The following is a 15,833-nucleotide window of genomic DNA, read 5'->3' on the forward strand; positions in this document are numbered from 1 at the left end:
GGCCGGTCCTCCTGCGTTCACCCACGAAGCCTCCAGGGCCTTCGCCGCGCCCCCTCCCCGCCCTGGGGCTTCCGCCTTAGGGCTGCCGGTCGCGGCTGTCACGGCCGGTGTCACCCCGGATTGCCCCTGTCGCCGCCCCGTGTCCGCCGCCCGCGGCCTGCAGGCGGAAGCGCTGTGGCCGGCACGGCTCCGGGGAGGACGGCGAACCGGCTCTCCCTGGCCCGGCGGCATCTGTAACGGAGGCCGCAGGGGCGGTGCTGGAGGCGGCGGCGTTAGGGGAACCTGCTGAGCCCCGCTGCCTTGCCAACCGCGGGGCGCGCCTCCGCCCGCACCACACGCGCCGCGGGGTTTGTGTGATGTTTCCAGGTCCCGCTGGGCATCCGACCCGCAACGCCCGCGACACGGCACCGTGTTCTCGGAACAACCCAGCACTGGGGCCGGGCGCCCGGGTCCATCGGGAGCCGTGTGCAGAGTGCGGGGCGCGGGGTTCCGGGGGCGCCGAGGTGCCGGGGTCCCGGGGTGCCCCGGTGCTGAGGTTCCGAGTGCCTGGATGCCGGGCGCACAGGCCCCGCCCCGCGAAGCTCCGCCAAAGCCCATTGGCCAGCGGCCTGTGTCCTCCTCTTCACGTGACGCAGCACGTGACGCCACCCGGAAGCCGGCGGGACCGCGGACCCGGCCGGTGGAGTGGCGAGCGGCAGGGACGCCCCAGCGGCGGCGGGATGTTCACGGCGGGGACGGAGAGCCTGCTCCGCCAGGCCAGGTGCCCGCGCCTCTCCCTCGGGGGACGGGAGGCCACGCCCGCCAGGCCCGGCGGGTCGCGGAGGAGGTGGCCTGAGCCGGGCGGGAGGATGAGTGGAAACGCGGCGGGGTTGTCTCGCCGGTTGTTCGGCCGGAGGCTTGGCGGAGGGGACCCCGGGCCGGCGGCAGAGGCGGGGCGGCCGGAAGCTGCCCGCCGTGTCTCAGCTGCTCCAGGGTCGAGAGCGCAGCCCACGAGCCGCAGCTCAGGAGTCTGGCGCCGTCCGAGGCCTGTGGGGGGCCTTGGGCCGTGTCCCCTGGGAAGACGCCCTCCCGCGGGAGCCGCTGCGGGTTGGGAACGTGCCCGCCGCCGTCCGCGCCGCGCAGGCTCCGGACTCCCGCTAACCAGTCGTTACCCCCCCCCCGCCCCCCACTAACCGGTGATGGGAGAAAGCAGGAGGCGGCCGGGACGGAACCCCGCGGCCATCGGCCCCTGTGCGGGTCGGTGCCACCAGACCCGCGAGCCCATGATGACGTTTGAAAGGAGCGAAGTGGGCTCTGAGCCGCGGTGGGAAAGATGAGGGGCTGGAGGCCTGAGCCTGGGGAGAGGCCTCGTGTGCGAGGCTGTTCCAGAGGCTGGAGGAGGGGACCCTTCTCTGCTCACAGGACCTGGAGGGTCTCGGGGAGCCGGGGGCTGGGCTGGCAGCACCAGCTCCCAGTGGCCCGCGGAGCCTGGACACACGAGATGGACAGAGGTCAGGTCCCCGTGTTCTAACCCGCGTCCACGTGGACTTGGGGGCTGGACTCCATGAAAACGGGTGTCTCTAACACGAGCGTTTCACTCAGCGGGGACACGCTCTCCCCAAAGGTCTTCCCGAGAGACAGGAAAGAGCTGCGCCCACTCGCCCTGGTGTCCTCCTGGCGACCTCCTGCCTGAGGCCCTGAGTGGGTGAAAGGCAGGACAGCCTCGCTGTTTGAGTTCTTACCTCCCCGTCTGGGGGGGGGGGGCGGGGGGCAGGCTGGAGGACAGAGGACGCTTAAAACCATCACTGAAATGTAGGAGTTTCACAGTCTCTCTCGGGGAGGACTGGGGGAAAGTTAAACCATCAGGGAGGTCTTACTGGCTTTCACTATGGATTTTGTTTTAATTAAACCTGTGGGTTTTTTTAAGTATATTTTTATTGATTTCAGAGAGGAAGGGACAGGGAGAGAGAAATATCAATGATGAGAATCTCCTACACGACCGGTACTGGGGGTCCGGCCCACAACCTGGGCATGTGCCCTTGACGGGAATGGAACCCGGGACCCTTCAGTCCCCAGGCCGACGCCAAACGGGCGAGGGCGCACCTGTGGGTTTTGATGGCACTTTATATCGCTAAGGTTTGGAGTTAGACTCCGGAGTGAATTTTAGTTTCCAAGATTTTCAGAGCTGGAAAGCAAGGGTGAAACCGTTATCAGAAACATCTGGGGTGAGCTGGAGAAGAGGTGAAGAAGGTGGGCTCGTGTGGGGAGGGGAGGGGAGGGGAGGGGCGTGCGCAGCAAGGTCAGGGGCAGTGTGGAGAAGGTCGTGACGGGTGGAGAAGGTCGTGACGGGTGCAGAAGCGCGGCGTGAGTGTGGGGTGAGGGCCTGTGCGAAGGGCCAGAAGCAAGAGGAAAGGCGCGCTGCTCCTGGGGGAGTCGGGGCCGCAGGGCCCTGAGCCTTGGCGTCTGGAGTTGGGCTGGAAGCGGACGGAGCTGTGGGAGGGTTTGGGCGCCTGGCCTGGGAAGGGTCCTGTGACCCGGAGACGGGGAAGGGATGGCGTGGGACGAGATGCACCGCCATTCTGCGACTTGCCGTTACCATCGCCACCAGCCAGGCAGCTTCCCCTCGGGCTCCTTGCCTAGAAGCTCCTGGACCGGCCGGGGCCCTAGAGGGAGCCGAGGGGAGGGAATCCGGGGTTGGTCTGCAGCCATCGGGTAAGAACAGGGAATACGGGCACCGAGCCAGGCCCCACCTTCGGATGTTCACCAAACCTGTCCGCCTCGGCTGGGACACCCTGTCTCTCTCGGCTCAGGGTTCCTGGGCTCAAACCTGGTTGGTCCAAGTGCGCGGAGGGGCCTCCGCCACGGCTCGGGGCGGGCACACGGGGGGTGGCATGCTCCTTCTCGCTTTGTGGGCCGGAGTGGGAACTCCCAAATGTCCTGCCTGTTGGCAATGCTCAATACATATTTATTTCTTAATTAATAAGCGAGTTAAATATTCGAGCCAGGAGCGATAACAGGCTTTACCTTACAGCGTATGCAGTACTTGCCCTTTATTATATTACACTTAACTCTTGGTCCCCGCAGTTCAAGTCTCATTGAAGGAACCTTTTGAAAAGCAACTTGTTTCAGATTAAATCTCTCTTACGTTTGACTCCTAAACTCAGGCAGTCTTCGTTCTTCTGCTCCTGGGAGAACAGCACGGGAATGTGTGGCATCTCTGCTAATAAGGGTTGTCATGGGAACCGGGGCCGCAGGTGCCCCGGACAGGCCCGTCCAGCGGGGGGCGGGGGTGGCCCTTGGACCGCTGAGTCCGGGGGGAGAGGAACCGGGTGGAGACCCAGCCAGGCGTGTGGATGGTGGAAGCCCTCTGCCCATGACCCCGGGCCTGTGTCCCGGCCGGCGTGTCACTCGGCATCCGCTCCGGGCCCCGGGGCCAGGGCTCGTGCAGGTGCTGACGCGTCCGCTTGCGCAGGGAGGTCCAGGACGAGGAGCTGCGGCAGTTCTGCTCCCGGCTCAGCGCGCTGCTGCGGAAGGAGGAGCCGGGGCCCGAGGCCGTGGACGCCCTGCGCAGGCTCTTCCTCATCGTCTCGGCCACCAAATACGGCAGGAAGTGAGTGCTCGCCTCGGGACGTGCCCGGCGGGGGCGCCAACCTTGGCGCTCGAGTCTGTCCACGTACACCAGCGCTCAAGGGCCTCGCATGTAAAGTCCTTGTCACCTGCCCCGGGCCCCTTGGGGTGGGGGAGGGGGGGTGGGCGGGGACCCCGGGAGCCGTGCTCTGGCCGCGGTGTGACCCGCTGCCTGTGGTGTGACCCGCCGCCCGCTGTGTCCGGCCGCCGCAGGCTGGAGAAGGCGTGCGTGGACCTGCTGCAGACCGCCCTGTGCCCGCCCGCGCGCCCCGAGCCGCTGCAGCTGCTCTGCGCCGCCATCCTGCGGGAGACAGCGCCCTGCCTGGGCCTGAGCCTGTCCTGCGACCACGTCCAGAGCCCGCGGCAGCTGAGCCTGGTGGCCTCGGTGCTCCTGGCCCAGGTAGCGTGGCTCACCGCCCAGGCTGACCGCCGGCCCTTGGTGGCCCTGGGGCCCGGGGAGAAGCAGCGGGCCGATGAGCGGTCCCCATGCGGGTCGGCTCCGCTGGGGTTCCCCTCCGTTCACTGGTCTTCATGGGGCCTTGGGGGGCCGCGCATGGATGCTCGACCAGCAGACACGCCTGCCCCTGCCTCCCCCAGCTCCCCGTCCCCGTGTCCCTCTCCCCGGGTTCCTAGACGGGCAGTGCCCGGGTTCCTAGACGGGCAGTGCCCGGGACGGGGTGGAGGCTAACTCGGGCCCAGGGCTGCCGTGGTGACGTGAATAGTCCCTGAGAGGCGGCCTCACAGCGATGATGCTGACCGAGTGGCAGCCTGCAGAGTGGACAGTCCCCTTTCCAGATGTCGCTGGGCCCTCACACCCACCTGGTCTGATTGGCAGGGCGACAGACAGCAGGTCAGAAACGTGGGCCAGCGGGTCTTCAAAGTCCTCGAGAGCCGGCAGCCCGAGGGCCCGAGTCTGAGGCCCCTCCTCCCGGTCGTGTCCAAGGTCGCCAGCCTGGCCCCAGGCGCCTTCCATGAAGGTACCCGTTCCTGGAGAACCCCCTGCCCCGTCCCAGAATAGAGATGAGCCCGGGCGGGGGGGTGGGGGGCGGAGGACGGGGGGGCGGGTCGCTGTGTCCAAGTGGCTAGTGGGGCTGCTCGCCTTCAGCAAGACTAGCAGTGAGTGGGGCTCCCCTGCTCCCCTCGGCCTTGTCCCGCCCCGCAGACCAGGCCAACCTGCTCAACAAGAGGCTGGTGGACTGGCTGCGCTACGCCAGCATCCCGCAGGCGCTCCCCCCCTCCTCTGGGGGCTTCTTCACGCCCCGGGCCCGGCAGGTGAGTGGAGGATCTCAGGGCCTCCTGTCCCCGGGGTCCCAGGCCACCTCGCCAGCCTTGCCCACAGAGTCCCCTGCCTTCCTGTCCTCCACCTGCCCCGGCTCCACGTGGTGGGGGTGGGGAGAGCGGGGGGGTCACAGGGCCACAGCCCCCGGCCACGGTGCTCTGAGGGTCATGGAGGCCTGGACCTGCTGGTGAGGGTCACGTGCCTGATGGAGGCCGTGTTCCTGGCTCCAAGCCGGCGGGTATGCACCGCGCAGAGGGGATGTGCCTGGTGCTCGGAGACAAGGGTGGGCGGGCCCGACCTCAGCCCCACCCAGCGCCCCCCCCCCCTCACGCCTGCAGCCGGGTCCTGTCACCGAGGTCGATGGGGCCGTGGCCACGGACTTCTTCACGGTGCTGTCCACGGCCCAGCGCTTCACGGAGGACCAGTGGCTGAACGTGCAGGCCTTCTCCATGCTGCGGGCCTGGCTGCAGCTCAGCGGCCCCGGAGGCCCGGGCGCCCCGGACACAGGTGGGGCCTGGCATGCCCGGGGACTGGCCACGGGCGGAGCCTCGTTGGCGCTAGCGCAGTGGAGGTCGGGGCAGGCCCTGCAGGCTCTGCACGGGGCCTTCTCCGCAGTGAGCAGCTCAGCCCGGCTTCCTGGGGCTGGAGCCTCTGCACAGGGGGTCCAGGGAGGGGCAGCGGCGTGGCTGACCCCGGGCACGGGGAGCTCCGGTGTCCTCTGGGCCGCGGCCCCCAGCGCCGCGGTCCTCTCTCCAGATGACAGGTCGGAGCAGGAGGGCTCCACCCTGTCCGTGCTGTCGGCCGCCTCCTCCACCGGCCGCCTGCCGCCGCCCGAGCGCCTGCGGGAGAAGGCCTTCGAGTACTGCCAGCGCCTCATCGAGCAGAGCAACCGGCGTGAGTTGGGGTGCTGTCCCCCCGCCAGGCCCTACTATGGGCTCAGCACCTGTGTCCTTGGGGGGCATGAACCCCGGGGCTCAGCCCTGGACAGACCCGGGCCCAGGCTCTCGGGCTGCGTCCCCAGCACCCATCACACCTCCCCTGGGGTGGCTCTCTGCCGAGCTCTGCCTGCCCCCCCACTCCCAGTGGGGTCCCCCGCCCGCTCCCCGAGCTCCCGGGACACATGCACCTCCTGTTGGGCCGTTCGATGCTGGTGCAGAGGCCAGCCACCTTTCTTCCTCCCCAGGAGCCCTGCGGAGGGCGGACTCGGACCTGCAGAAAGCCGTGAGTGCCCACGGCCGGGGCAGGTGGGGCGGGGCCCGGGGGGCTCCCCTCCTTCCTCTGACGGTGGCCTGGTCCCCGCAGTGCCTGGTGGAGGCCGTGCTGGTGCTGGACGTGCTCTGTAGGCAGGACCCCTCCTTCCTGTACCGCACCCTCTCCTGCCTGAAGGCGCTGCAGGCGCGGCTGTGCGGGGACCCCGCCTGCGCCCGGGTGCTGCTGCCCCTCGCCCAGTTCTTCCTCAGCCACGGTGAGCTGGGGTCCGCACGGGCAGGGCTGCCCGGCTCGCGGGAGAAAGTGCAGGTCAGGCCCCGGCCGGTGTGGCTCAGTGGATAGAGCGTCGGCCTGTGGACCAAAGGGTCCCGGGTTCGATTCCGGTTCAGGTCATGTACCTCGGTTGTGGGCTCCTCCCTGGCCCAGGGCCCTGGTCAGGGCTCATGCAGGAGGCCACCAGTCGATGTTTCTTTCACATCGATGTTTCTCTCTGTCCCTCTCTCCCCCACGCTCCCTAAATATCAGTGGGAAAACGTCCTCGGGTGAGGATTTAAAAAAGAAAGAGCAGGGCAGGGCGGTGGGCTCCCCCCTGCGCTCCCCCCCGCGCTCCCCCCCGCCTGTGGTGGCATCGCTGTGATGGACGGTTAGCACGATGGGGTGGGTGTAAAGGGGCTTATTAGCGAGTTCAGTGTTACCGCGGTCAGCGGCCTCAGCTTCCAGGGGTGCGGCCGGCCCTCAGGCGGCTCAGGGTCCCTGGGAGGAGCGGCGGCAGAGCGTCGGTCTCCCTGGCTGCCCTGACCCCCTGCTTGCAGGGGAGGCCGCCGCCGTGGACGCGGAGGCCGTGTGCCAGCACGTGTTCAGCAGGCTCCCGGCCGAGCACTTCCACAGCCCGATGCTGGCCTTCGAGCTCGTCCAGTTCTGCAGGGACAGCCTGCCCCTGCTCGGCCGCAACCTCAGCCTCCTCCGACGGAGCTTCCCCAGCCTCCTCAAGGCACGTGTGGGGCGGGGCGGGGTGCCGGGGCTGGGGGGTGGGGGGGTGCAGTGTCCCTGGCTTGCTCCCCTGTCCTGGGGCCTCGGGGCGGGCGGCCTGGAATGCAGGGTGGAGGGCGGGTGTGGGCGCTGGGTGTCAGGGCCTCACAGGTGAACCATCTCCCGTCGGGCGGAGCCTGCGGGCCCCTCTCGGGAAGGGAAGGCCCGGGGAGGGGAAGGCCCGGAGCCCAGCCTTCTGGTGCCGTTGGCTTTCGGAGTGTGACACGTGGATGTCTGGCTGTTAGTACAAAAGTGAATGCGGAAGCAAAGGGAACAGTGAAAAAACATGGGAGTGTTTTCAGACGCCGGGTCCCGGTGAAGTGAGAACAGGGGCCCGGCGCAGGCACCCCTGCCCCACCTACGCAGCGCCCGTGCCAGCAGAGACGAGGGCACGGCCGCTGCCCCGCTGAGCTGCCCTGCCCGCCCCTCAGCTCCTGGCCTGGAACAGCCCGCCCCTCACCTCCGAGTTCGTGGCGCTCCTGCCCTCGCTGGTCGACGCCAGCACGGCCGTGGAGATGCTGCACGCGCTGCTGGACCTGCCGTGTCTGACCGCGGCCCTGGACCTGCAGCTCCGGTGAGCCTGCTCCCGCCCGCCTGGCCCGCCCCCCCTGCCCCCCCACCCCCCGCCCAGGCCCCTGCTGCTGCCCGCTGCTCTGCTCTGCGCCGCCTCCGACGCAGAATGCCTCCTGCTCTGCCCGCAGCCCCCTCGCAGGTGCTGGGTCCCCCAGCCCTCCCTCATCACCCCAAGGCTCCTCACTGGGTCGGGGCGCTGTGATGTCACAGTGGCATCTGCGTCTCTCCCTGGCCAGGGGGTGCCCGTGAGGGTGGGGGCCAAGTCCTGCCTGGGGGGCCTGTGCCCAGAGCCACACCTGAACCCGCCTCGGGCGCCTGTCCACTCAGGTTGTCACCTGCTGCGTCCGAGAGGCCGCTCTGGGACGCCTCCCTCAGGACCGCCGGCTGCCCCGACGCCTTCCAGGACCCGCAGCTCCAGGGCCTTCTCCAGCACCTGCTGCGCGCCGAGGCCAGCGGGGCCCCCGAGAGGTAGGGTCCTCGGGCCGGGAGCCCTGGGCAGGCCCTGGCGCCCGGGCTGGGCTCTGCTACGCGCACGGCGCCAGTTCTGCGACCCCGCGCGGTGGGCACTCCGGTGACACCATCATACAGATGGAGAAACTGAGGCTAAGCGCCCAGGCGAGGAGCCGTAGAACGGCACGAGGCCTCCTCACCCCAGACGCCAGCTTCCCGGGTCCCAGGGGCAGGGCCGTCCCGAGGAGCGCAGGTGCCAGGGCGGAGCTCGGGGCACAGGCAGGCGTGGTGACGGGCGACCTTCCGATGAGCCAGCCGTGCGAGTGGTTTCAGAACTTGGTCCACGCACCCGGACCCCTGCCTCCCCGCAGCCCTGGCCTGGGGGTCACACGGGCTCCCGTGTTCAGAGCGTGTCCCTGGGCACCAGGCGGGGGGGCCTGGGCGGCCGCTCAGCGGGCTGTGCCCTGTCCCCAGGCTGGCGCCACTCTACCCGCTGCTGCAGCCCATGGCCAGCTGCGCCCGGGTGCTGCAGTGCGCCGAGGCGGTGCCCACCCTGCTGCAGGCCTTCTTCTCGGCGGCGACCCAGGTGAGCCCCGCCCAGGCCCGCTGCCCCGGCCTCACTCCCACCGGAGGACCCGCCGGCAGCAGGGACCGAGGGTCAGCCAGAGGCCCCTCCAGCCCCGCCCAGGCCCCGCTGCCCCGGCCTCACTCCCACCGGAGGACCCGCCGGCAGCAGGGACCGAGGGTCAGCCAGAGGCCCCTCCAGCCCCGCCCAGCCCTGTCCCCTCGCTCGGCCGGCGGCCACCCCAGACGGGGCTGGCGAGTGGCCCCCGGCCGGGACCCGGGACAGAGCCGAGAGCAGTAGCAGGTGTTGCGAACAGGGCTGAGTCTGCCTCGCTCTCGCTCTCAGTTCGCTGACGGGGCCCTGACCAACCAGCTGGCTCGGCTGCTCCTGGAGAGAAGTGACTCGCTTTACCAGCTGCCGGGCTACGGGGCCCGCGTGAACCAGTGAGTCTTCCCGCAGCCACACGGGCTCCCCCTCCTGGTCCCACTGGCCCGACACATCCCCTTCCCCTCCGGCTGCTGCAGCACTGCCACCCCCGGCCCAGCCTCGGCGCCCCAGACCCCTCCGTCTCACATCCGGGTGCTCCCAGGCCCTCCCGCCTCCCACACCGTCTGTCCCCCTTTCTGGAGGCCTGACCCTTGCACTCCACTCATCGGACCGGGGACAGGGCTGTCCCGGCTCCTCCCCAGGGGGCGAGAGGTTCTTTAGGGGCCGGAACTGCTTTCTGTCCCGACCGCCCCGCCCGGCTCCCGGCTGTCCTGGGTGGGCTGGGGCTGGGGCTGCGCACGGCGGCCGCAGCCACAGAGCCCTGTGCCCTGCAGGGTGCTGAGCGCCCAGTTCCTGGGCCTGTGCCAGCGGAGGCCCTGCCTGGTGGTGGAGCTGGCGAAGGAGCTGCTGGAGTTGGTGGGCAGCGGGGGCGGCCTGCGCAGCGGTGGGAGCGTGCTCACCTCCGTGGTAAGGCCACCGGCTGTCCCCTCCTGGCGCGGTGCGGCGGGCCTGGCAGGGGCTGAGGCGCTCTCCCCGCAGGTGTGGGCCGTCGGCGAGTACCTGGCGGTGAGCTGGGACCGGCGCTGCACCGTGGACCAGATTAACAAGTTCTTCGAAGCCCTGGAGGCCCTGCTGTTCGAGGTCACCCAGTCCCGCCCCTCGGCCACCCTCCCCCAGTGTCCCCCGCAGCTCGTCACTGCGCTTATGACCACGCTGACCAAGCTGGCCTCCCGCAGCCAAGACCTGATCCCCAGGTACGGGGAGGGGTGGGTAGGGAGAGGGACCGGCCGCTCCCGGGAAGAAAGGAAAGTGGCTTGGGAGGCGTCCGCCCCAGGGGCCGGGCACAGCTCAGCACCCGGGGGTCTGGCTGTGTCCAGGCGGCGTGGACTGTGCACTGCCACCTCCCCTCTCCAGCGGGCGCCTCAGCTGACGGGCCGGCCCCTCGTCCCCAGGGTCTCTCTGTTCCTGTCCAAGATGAGGGCCCTGGCCCAGAGCCCGGCCGCGGGCTCCCTGCGCTGTCGGGAGGACGAGAGAGCCATCGGCACGCGGGCCACCGAGCTGCTGAACCTGCTGAAGATGCCCAGCGTGGCCCAGTTTGTGCTCACGCCCAGCGTGGAGGTGGCCGCGCCCCGCTACCACCGCGACACCAACACGGCGCTGCCGCTGGCCCTGCGCACCGTCAGCCGGTTGGTGGAGAAGGAGGCGGGCCTCCTGCCGGGCTGAGGGGCAGCGACCAGGCTGATGCCAGCCGGGCCGCAGATTCGGACGGAGCCTGGTACTCGGGCCGAGCCAGGGCCTCATGGTCAGGAGGAAACCAGGAGGGCCTGAGCCCCAGGAGGAAGCCTGTGGGCCCCGGCCCCACGGTGGGGTGGGCTGCCACGGTCTCACCTGTGGGTGTTGGTCCGACCCTCTCCCGCGGGGCCATGCTGAGCTCTGCGGGACGTCCTGACGCTGCGCTAGGCCCTGGGGCGGGCGGGAGCTGCAGGACATTCAGCCCCAATAAACCCGCTGGGAAGTCACTGTGGGACAAGACAGGCTGTTCCCTCCGCTCCCTGTGCCCCGGGGAGGGCCGGGTACACGCACCCCCACCGGTGGCTGCTGCCCTGTGTGGGCTCCTCGGTGCTACTGGAGAGCGGCCTGGACACGGCCCCGGCCTGGCCGGGCGGGACACTCCCTCCACTCAGTGGCCGTGGGGCGGGCGGCCCAGGAGTAAAGCTCATGGACACGCAGCCTGGAAGGGCGTGTGGGACCCACCGTGGCAGCTGCCGCTGGGGAGCGCGTGTCTTCAGGGCCGGCCATGGGCTGCGGGCCTGGGGTGGGCGCACCTCCTGCCACTGGGAGGGCAGGCCCACCTGGCAGGGCGCCCACGCCCGGCTCCCAGGGACGGGCACCTGCCCTGGACCTGGGCTCAGCAAACCCGGGTTGCCCCCCGGGGAGACTTGCTGGGCGTGGCAGGTCAGGGGATGGCCCCAGGCCCAGCGACAGCCCCCCCACTCTTCCGTTCGGGTAGGAGGCTCGGCTTGTAGGTCAGCTCCCAGGCCACGAGGTGGCGCTGCTGCCCCGAGCCTGGGCCGCGCCCCGCCCTCCGTGCCAGGCCCTGCCCCTGCCCTGGCGGGCTTGCCCCTCGGGCGCCTAAGACCGCTGCGGAGGCGGGCCGGGGGTCGGGGCCGGCCTCTGGCCTCTCCTTCCTGGTGTCCGGCCTCAGGACGCTTTCGGGATGCGCAGGTGGGCGCGCCCAGGACGCCGACTCCCCCAGGACGGGGCGGACTCCGCCCGCCCCAGCCCACCCCACCTGTGTTCCCCCAATAATCCGCCAGCCTCTCGGAGCTCCGTTTGGGGCTGGGGCATTCCTGTCATCTCGGGCTCAGCCGTGTATTAAAAGGATTTTTTAAATACACTGATCCAGCATTGGGGACCGGGTGGGAGGCCGCCCTCAGGCAGGGGATCCCGGGGCCCCACACGACCCGAGCCTCCTGTGCCCGCCAGGGGGCGGCGTGGGGCCCAGGGCTTGGGACTCGCCCACGACTCCGTTCCCGGCGGGGGGGCGGGGGGCCTCCACCAAACCCAAGGCCAGGCGAAGGCTGCGTCGGCAGCTGACTGGCCGGACCGCTCGTCCCCAGGGTCTCTGTCCCCGCCCGCGGGCGCCCAGCGCTGCAAAGAGGACGCGGCCACCCGGGGCTGAACCTGCTCAAGACGCCCAGCCGCGCGCGGGAGCCCCTGTCGCCGCCACTCACCCCCCCGCCCCCGGCCTGCGCGCCTCGGTCAGGAAGGGGCAGGGCAGGTGGACGCGCAGGGGTTGCAGGTCGGAGCCGGACGTGAGGCCGGAGCCCGGGCGACAGGGTGGGCCCTTCTTGGGACCGTGCGGGGCATGAGTCCCAGGAGCCACGTGCACGCGGACGGGGCTGCGGCCTTTCCCGGGATCGGCTCCCCGCGTGTCCCTGCCGCTCCTGTTTCTGGGCAGCGCGGAGGGTGGCCTCGGTCAAAACCATCCGCCGTGGCCGGCCCGTCTCCCGGGGTCTCCTGAGCGGACCTGCCGGGGATTGGGTGGGTCCAGCGGGCCCTCCCCGCAGACCCTGACCCCACGCACCACGCCGGCCCCACGCACCGCCCTGACCCCACGCACCACGCCAGCCCCACGCACCGCCCTGACCCCACGCACCACGCCGGCCCCACGCACCGCTGCTCTCCAAGAATATGAAAGATAAGTTTATTGAATCTGTGTCTCCATTAAAATCTCCAAACATAAAAGCTCTGTGGCGCCCCCGCCATATAAATAACGTGCACGCGCAGGCCGTCCCGCAGCCGGCCCTAGGGAGGGGGCGAGCGGAAGCGGATCTTCTGGGCTGTGTCCGCGTCCGACTTGGCCACCAGGAACCGCATCTTCTTTCCGCCGTGGCGGATCAGGTCCACGGCCCTGAGGCGGGAGGGAGGACAGCCGAGCTCAGGGGAGGGGCGCGAGCCTCCTGGGGTGCCGGCGAGGCCCCAGCCTCACCGCAGGGGCCCGGTGCGCGGGTGCAAGGGCCTGGCCCGGCAGCCTGTGCTGCCCACCCCACCCGGGGGGCTCGGCCCTGGTGGCCTGTGGCTGCAAGTCGGGTGAGAGGAGGGAGGGAGGGAGGGCGGGGGCGGCGCCTCCACGTCCCCGTCCCTAAAGTGGGGTGATGAGCGGACACCCTCGGGAGCAGTGAGCAGACTCTGCTGCAGGAGGCCCTGGCCCCGTGGCTCCCCCCGCCCCCGGTGTGCGGGGCGTGGGTACCTCAGGTAGCTGACGCCGGTCAGGCTGCTGCCGTTCACCTCCAGGATGCGGTCCCCCAGCGACAGCCGGCCGTCCGCGGCCGCGGGGCTGCCGGGGAGCAGGGTCTGGATGTAGAGGCCAGGCGCGCCCAGGGGCGTGTGCTGCGGGAGCAGAGGCCTCAGTTCCGGGCGGACAAGCGGGGGGCCCGCGATGGCCACCGCAGCCCCGGACCCTCACGAGGCCCGGCCAGGTCATCGCTGTCTGCGGACAGCACTGGGCCCCATCCCGGCCCTCAGGGCCCAGGCCAGGCTGGAGGACAGCAGGCCGGGAGGCGGCTCCCGCAGGCCCTTCCCTGCCCATGTTCCACGGAGATGCCCGCCAAGTCCCCGGTCCCGCCCGTGGGCGGCACCCCGCAGGCTCAGCGGCCGGCACAGGCCACGGTCCTGGACAGAGGCCCAGGGCCACTCACCATCCCGTCGATCAGGCCCATCCCCAGCCCCGAGGGGCCTCGCTCCAGCTCCACCTGGAAGACGTAGCAGAAGTCGTCGGCGCTGGAGCTGCGGCTGGAGGGGGCCGGCGGGGGCTCGTCCTCGGGGGCCACGCCGTCTCCTGCTGGACAAGCAACAGGGCCCGTGGGCAGGAACTGAAAAGCCAGGACAAGCTGGCCACGGGGAGGGGGAGGGGGGAGAGGGGAGGGGGGTGACCCAGAGCCCTGCGGGCGCAGCAGAGCCGGCTGAGTGCAGGTGCCACAGTCTCACCTTCCGGCGTCGCCCCCCGGGGGCCGCCCGGTCCGGGCCTCCTCCCTTCTGAGCGCGCCTTCCCACGGGGGCCGCCAGGGTGGGGCCAGTCAGGGCCAGGGGGCTCCAGTGGGGTGCCGGGAGGCGTGAGCAGGCAGGAGGAGTCTGTGTGCGGGGGCCCAGCCTGGGGGCCCCTGTGGTTCCCGTGGCCCCGCGGCCTTCCTGGAGGACCCTGTGCGTGGGGAGCCCCGGCCGAGGGAGGAGGGTGCACTGGGCCAGCTCCACGTGCTTCCCTGCCAGGGGCCCTGGCAGCCACGGGGCAGCTCTGGCCCTCGGGGTGCCCCTCAGGGGTGGGGGGGTGCGGGCCCTGAAGGAGAGAGACAGCTCAGGCACCAAGCTCCTGTCCCGGAGGGAAAACGCAGGGGCCCAGCCCCCTCCCACTTCTCGCCCCGCGTCCACCCCACTGTCAAAGCCGCAGCCTCGGACCCAGACCGGCAACTGGTGGTACCTCGAGGGCCTGGGGCTGGGGGGCCCCCCCGCTGGCGCTCGGCTTGCTCCGCAGGCCCCACAGGAAGTGGCGCACGCAGAGAAGGTGCTGGTAGATGCTGTCGTCCGGGCAGTCCGCCTCCAGGTCCACCTGGAAGCCCTCGCTCGGCAGGACGATGGGCGGGGGGTTCTCGTAGGACTCCAGCACATCCTCTGTGGGGAGAGCACTGATGCCGCACCGCCCAGGGGGCCGCCCGCCCCCTACATGGGGCCAGGGACCATGCAGACTGACCTGCAGGACCGTGGGGAGGGCCCGGGCAAGGTGACCACCCACACTGCACTCTGGTTCCTTGTGGATCCCAGGGACCACCCCGGATGAACAAGGCCCCGCCCCCTGGACTTTGGCCACACCCCCAGCCTGCACCCCACCAGCTCCCTCCAGGAGCTGAGCATCAGCCTACAAGTCTGCAGCCCTGGCTGACACCTGCTCCTACCACCTCCCGGCCCATTCTGACTGCAGCCCCCACGGCACCGGGACCGAGACGGCCCCTTTGCACGCTGGTCTGGACTTGAACGTGAGCCCCTTCCAGCAGGAAGGCTCTGCTCCCAACACGGGCCTCGGCCGGGAACCAGAAATGGGACACACGGAGCCGGCAGCCCTGCTGAGATGGTCCCTGCCTCCGCGCCCACCCGAGGTAAGCGGGGCGCATGCCCCACTGTTGTGTCCTCCACCATCCTTTCCTTCCGTCCTTGTTAGGACACAGATGATGCTAATGAAGAGTGCACATCTGTCTATGTCTAATCTATAAAAATACACATAGGTGCGTCCATATGTGCGCTGTGTGTGTGAACATGCGTGATCGGGAATGTTCCATGGGTGGTGCCGCGGTGCCCAGCATGTGGGCTGCTCTCTTCCTGGTGGGCTGGACACTGGGTGAGGCCCATCCTCAGGCTCCAGGAGGGGCAGGGGGTACCTTAGGCCTGAGCCTGAAGTTTACAACTTGGCCATGGGCTGTGGGGTCCTTGACCCCCAAGCTGTGCAGGTCCCCAAGTGGGGGACAGGGCAGGGCACCGAGGAGGAAGACAGCCCGGGGCGGAGGCGCCAGGTGCTCTGCGGGCTCCTCCAGGGAAGGCCCCCGGGAGGGCCCCGCCCCAGTGCGGTCCTGACAAGGAGGGGCTCACCTGAGTTGAAGGCCTCGGGGCGGTCCTGGGCGCCTGGCTCCCAGACGCTCATGGGGCCCATGGCCGAGGCCAGCTGGTACTGAGTCAGGAGCCGGTGCAGTTGCGCGGGGCTCAGGGCAGGGAATGCGGCCTGCAGGCTGGCCCAGCTCATCTAAGGGACAAGGAGGCAGGCGCTCGAGGTCAGGGCCCGTGTGGCACAGGCACCAGCAGGACCCACTCCCAGGGATGGTTTGCCTCTGCGTTCTCGGAAGCACAGGCAAAGGCCGTGTCCCAAGCCAGCACGCAGGCCTCCGGGCCCACGTTGGTGGGAGGTCAGCCCGGGGTCACAGGCAGGACCACTGGACGGGTCTTGCTTGCGTTCCTCTCCGAAGCTGTCGGGTTTCTCTGTCCATGTTCTGGCTCCACGCACGGGGCCACGTGCTGGGACCACGTGGGCCGGTGCAAGGTGCTCCGTGTAGAAGCGTGCGACGGGCGGGCTGGCCTTGCTGGTTTGCTCCC

At 70.1% G+C, this 15,833-nt stretch overlaps 2 protein-coding genes across 9 annotated transcripts in view; one reads left to right on the top strand and one right to left on the bottom strand.

Moving 5' to 3' along the window:
* Positions 1–655: 655 nt before the first annotated feature.
* AP5Z1 (adaptor related protein complex 5 subunit zeta 1) lies at positions 656–10,718 on the top strand. 3 transcript variants are annotated; one of them, XM_080675084.1, is made up of 17 exons: positions 656–760; positions 3,452–3,589; positions 3,820–4,006; positions 4,442–4,583; positions 4,769–4,878; positions 5,224–5,392; positions 5,642–5,779; positions 6,069–6,106; positions 6,188–6,350; positions 6,907–7,085; positions 7,555–7,697; positions 8,024–8,164; positions 8,621–8,732; positions 9,057–9,154; positions 9,533–9,665; positions 9,738–9,952; positions 10,151–10,718. In XM_080675084.1, exons 1-17 carry the CDS (start codon positions 720–722, stop codon positions 10,419–10,421), a joined length of 2,418 nt encoding a protein of 805 aa, XP_080531210.1. In that variant the 5' UTR covers positions 656–719; the 3' UTR covers positions 10,422–10,718. The 3 variants fall into 3 exon arrangements, with proteins under 3 accessions (XP_080531210.1, XP_080531209.1, XP_080531211.1); XM_080675083.1 differs by having other exon boundaries at positions 5,224–5,779; XM_080675085.1 differs by lacking the exons at positions 656–760; positions 3,452–3,589; positions 3,820–4,006 and having other exon boundaries at positions 4,506–4,583; positions 4,774–4,878; positions 5,224–5,779.
* Positions 10,719–12,395: 1,677 nt separating this feature from the next.
* Positions 12,396–15,833, bottom strand: part of RADIL (Rap associating with DIL domain) — a 71,307-nt gene continuing 67,869 nt past the window's right edge. For 5 of the 6 annotated variants that reach the window (XM_080676582.1, XM_080676577.1, XM_080676578.1 and 2 more), the window contains 6 exons: positions 15,336–15,486; positions 14,176–14,366; positions 13,689–14,034; positions 13,400–13,542; positions 12,952–13,091; positions 12,396–12,612 (listed from right to left, as the gene is read on the bottom strand). In XM_080676582.1, coding sequence (XP_080532708.1) covers positions 12,507–12,612; positions 12,952–13,091; positions 13,400–13,542; positions 13,689–14,034; positions 14,176–14,366; positions 15,336–15,486 — 1,077 coding nt within the window. In that variant the 3' untranslated portion in view covers positions 12,396–12,506. The remainder of the gene's footprint in view (positions 12,613–12,951; positions 13,092–13,399; positions 13,543–13,688; positions 14,035–14,175; positions 14,367–15,335; positions 15,487–15,833) is intronic. The other variant, XM_080676579.1, reaches the window with a different exon arrangement.

The sequence above is a fragment of the Plecotus auritus genome (assembly GCF_963455305.1).
Source record: "Plecotus auritus genome assembly, chromosome: 6".
Lineage (NCBI taxonomy): Eukaryota > Metazoa > Chordata > Mammalia > Chiroptera > Vespertilionidae > Plecotus > Plecotus auritus.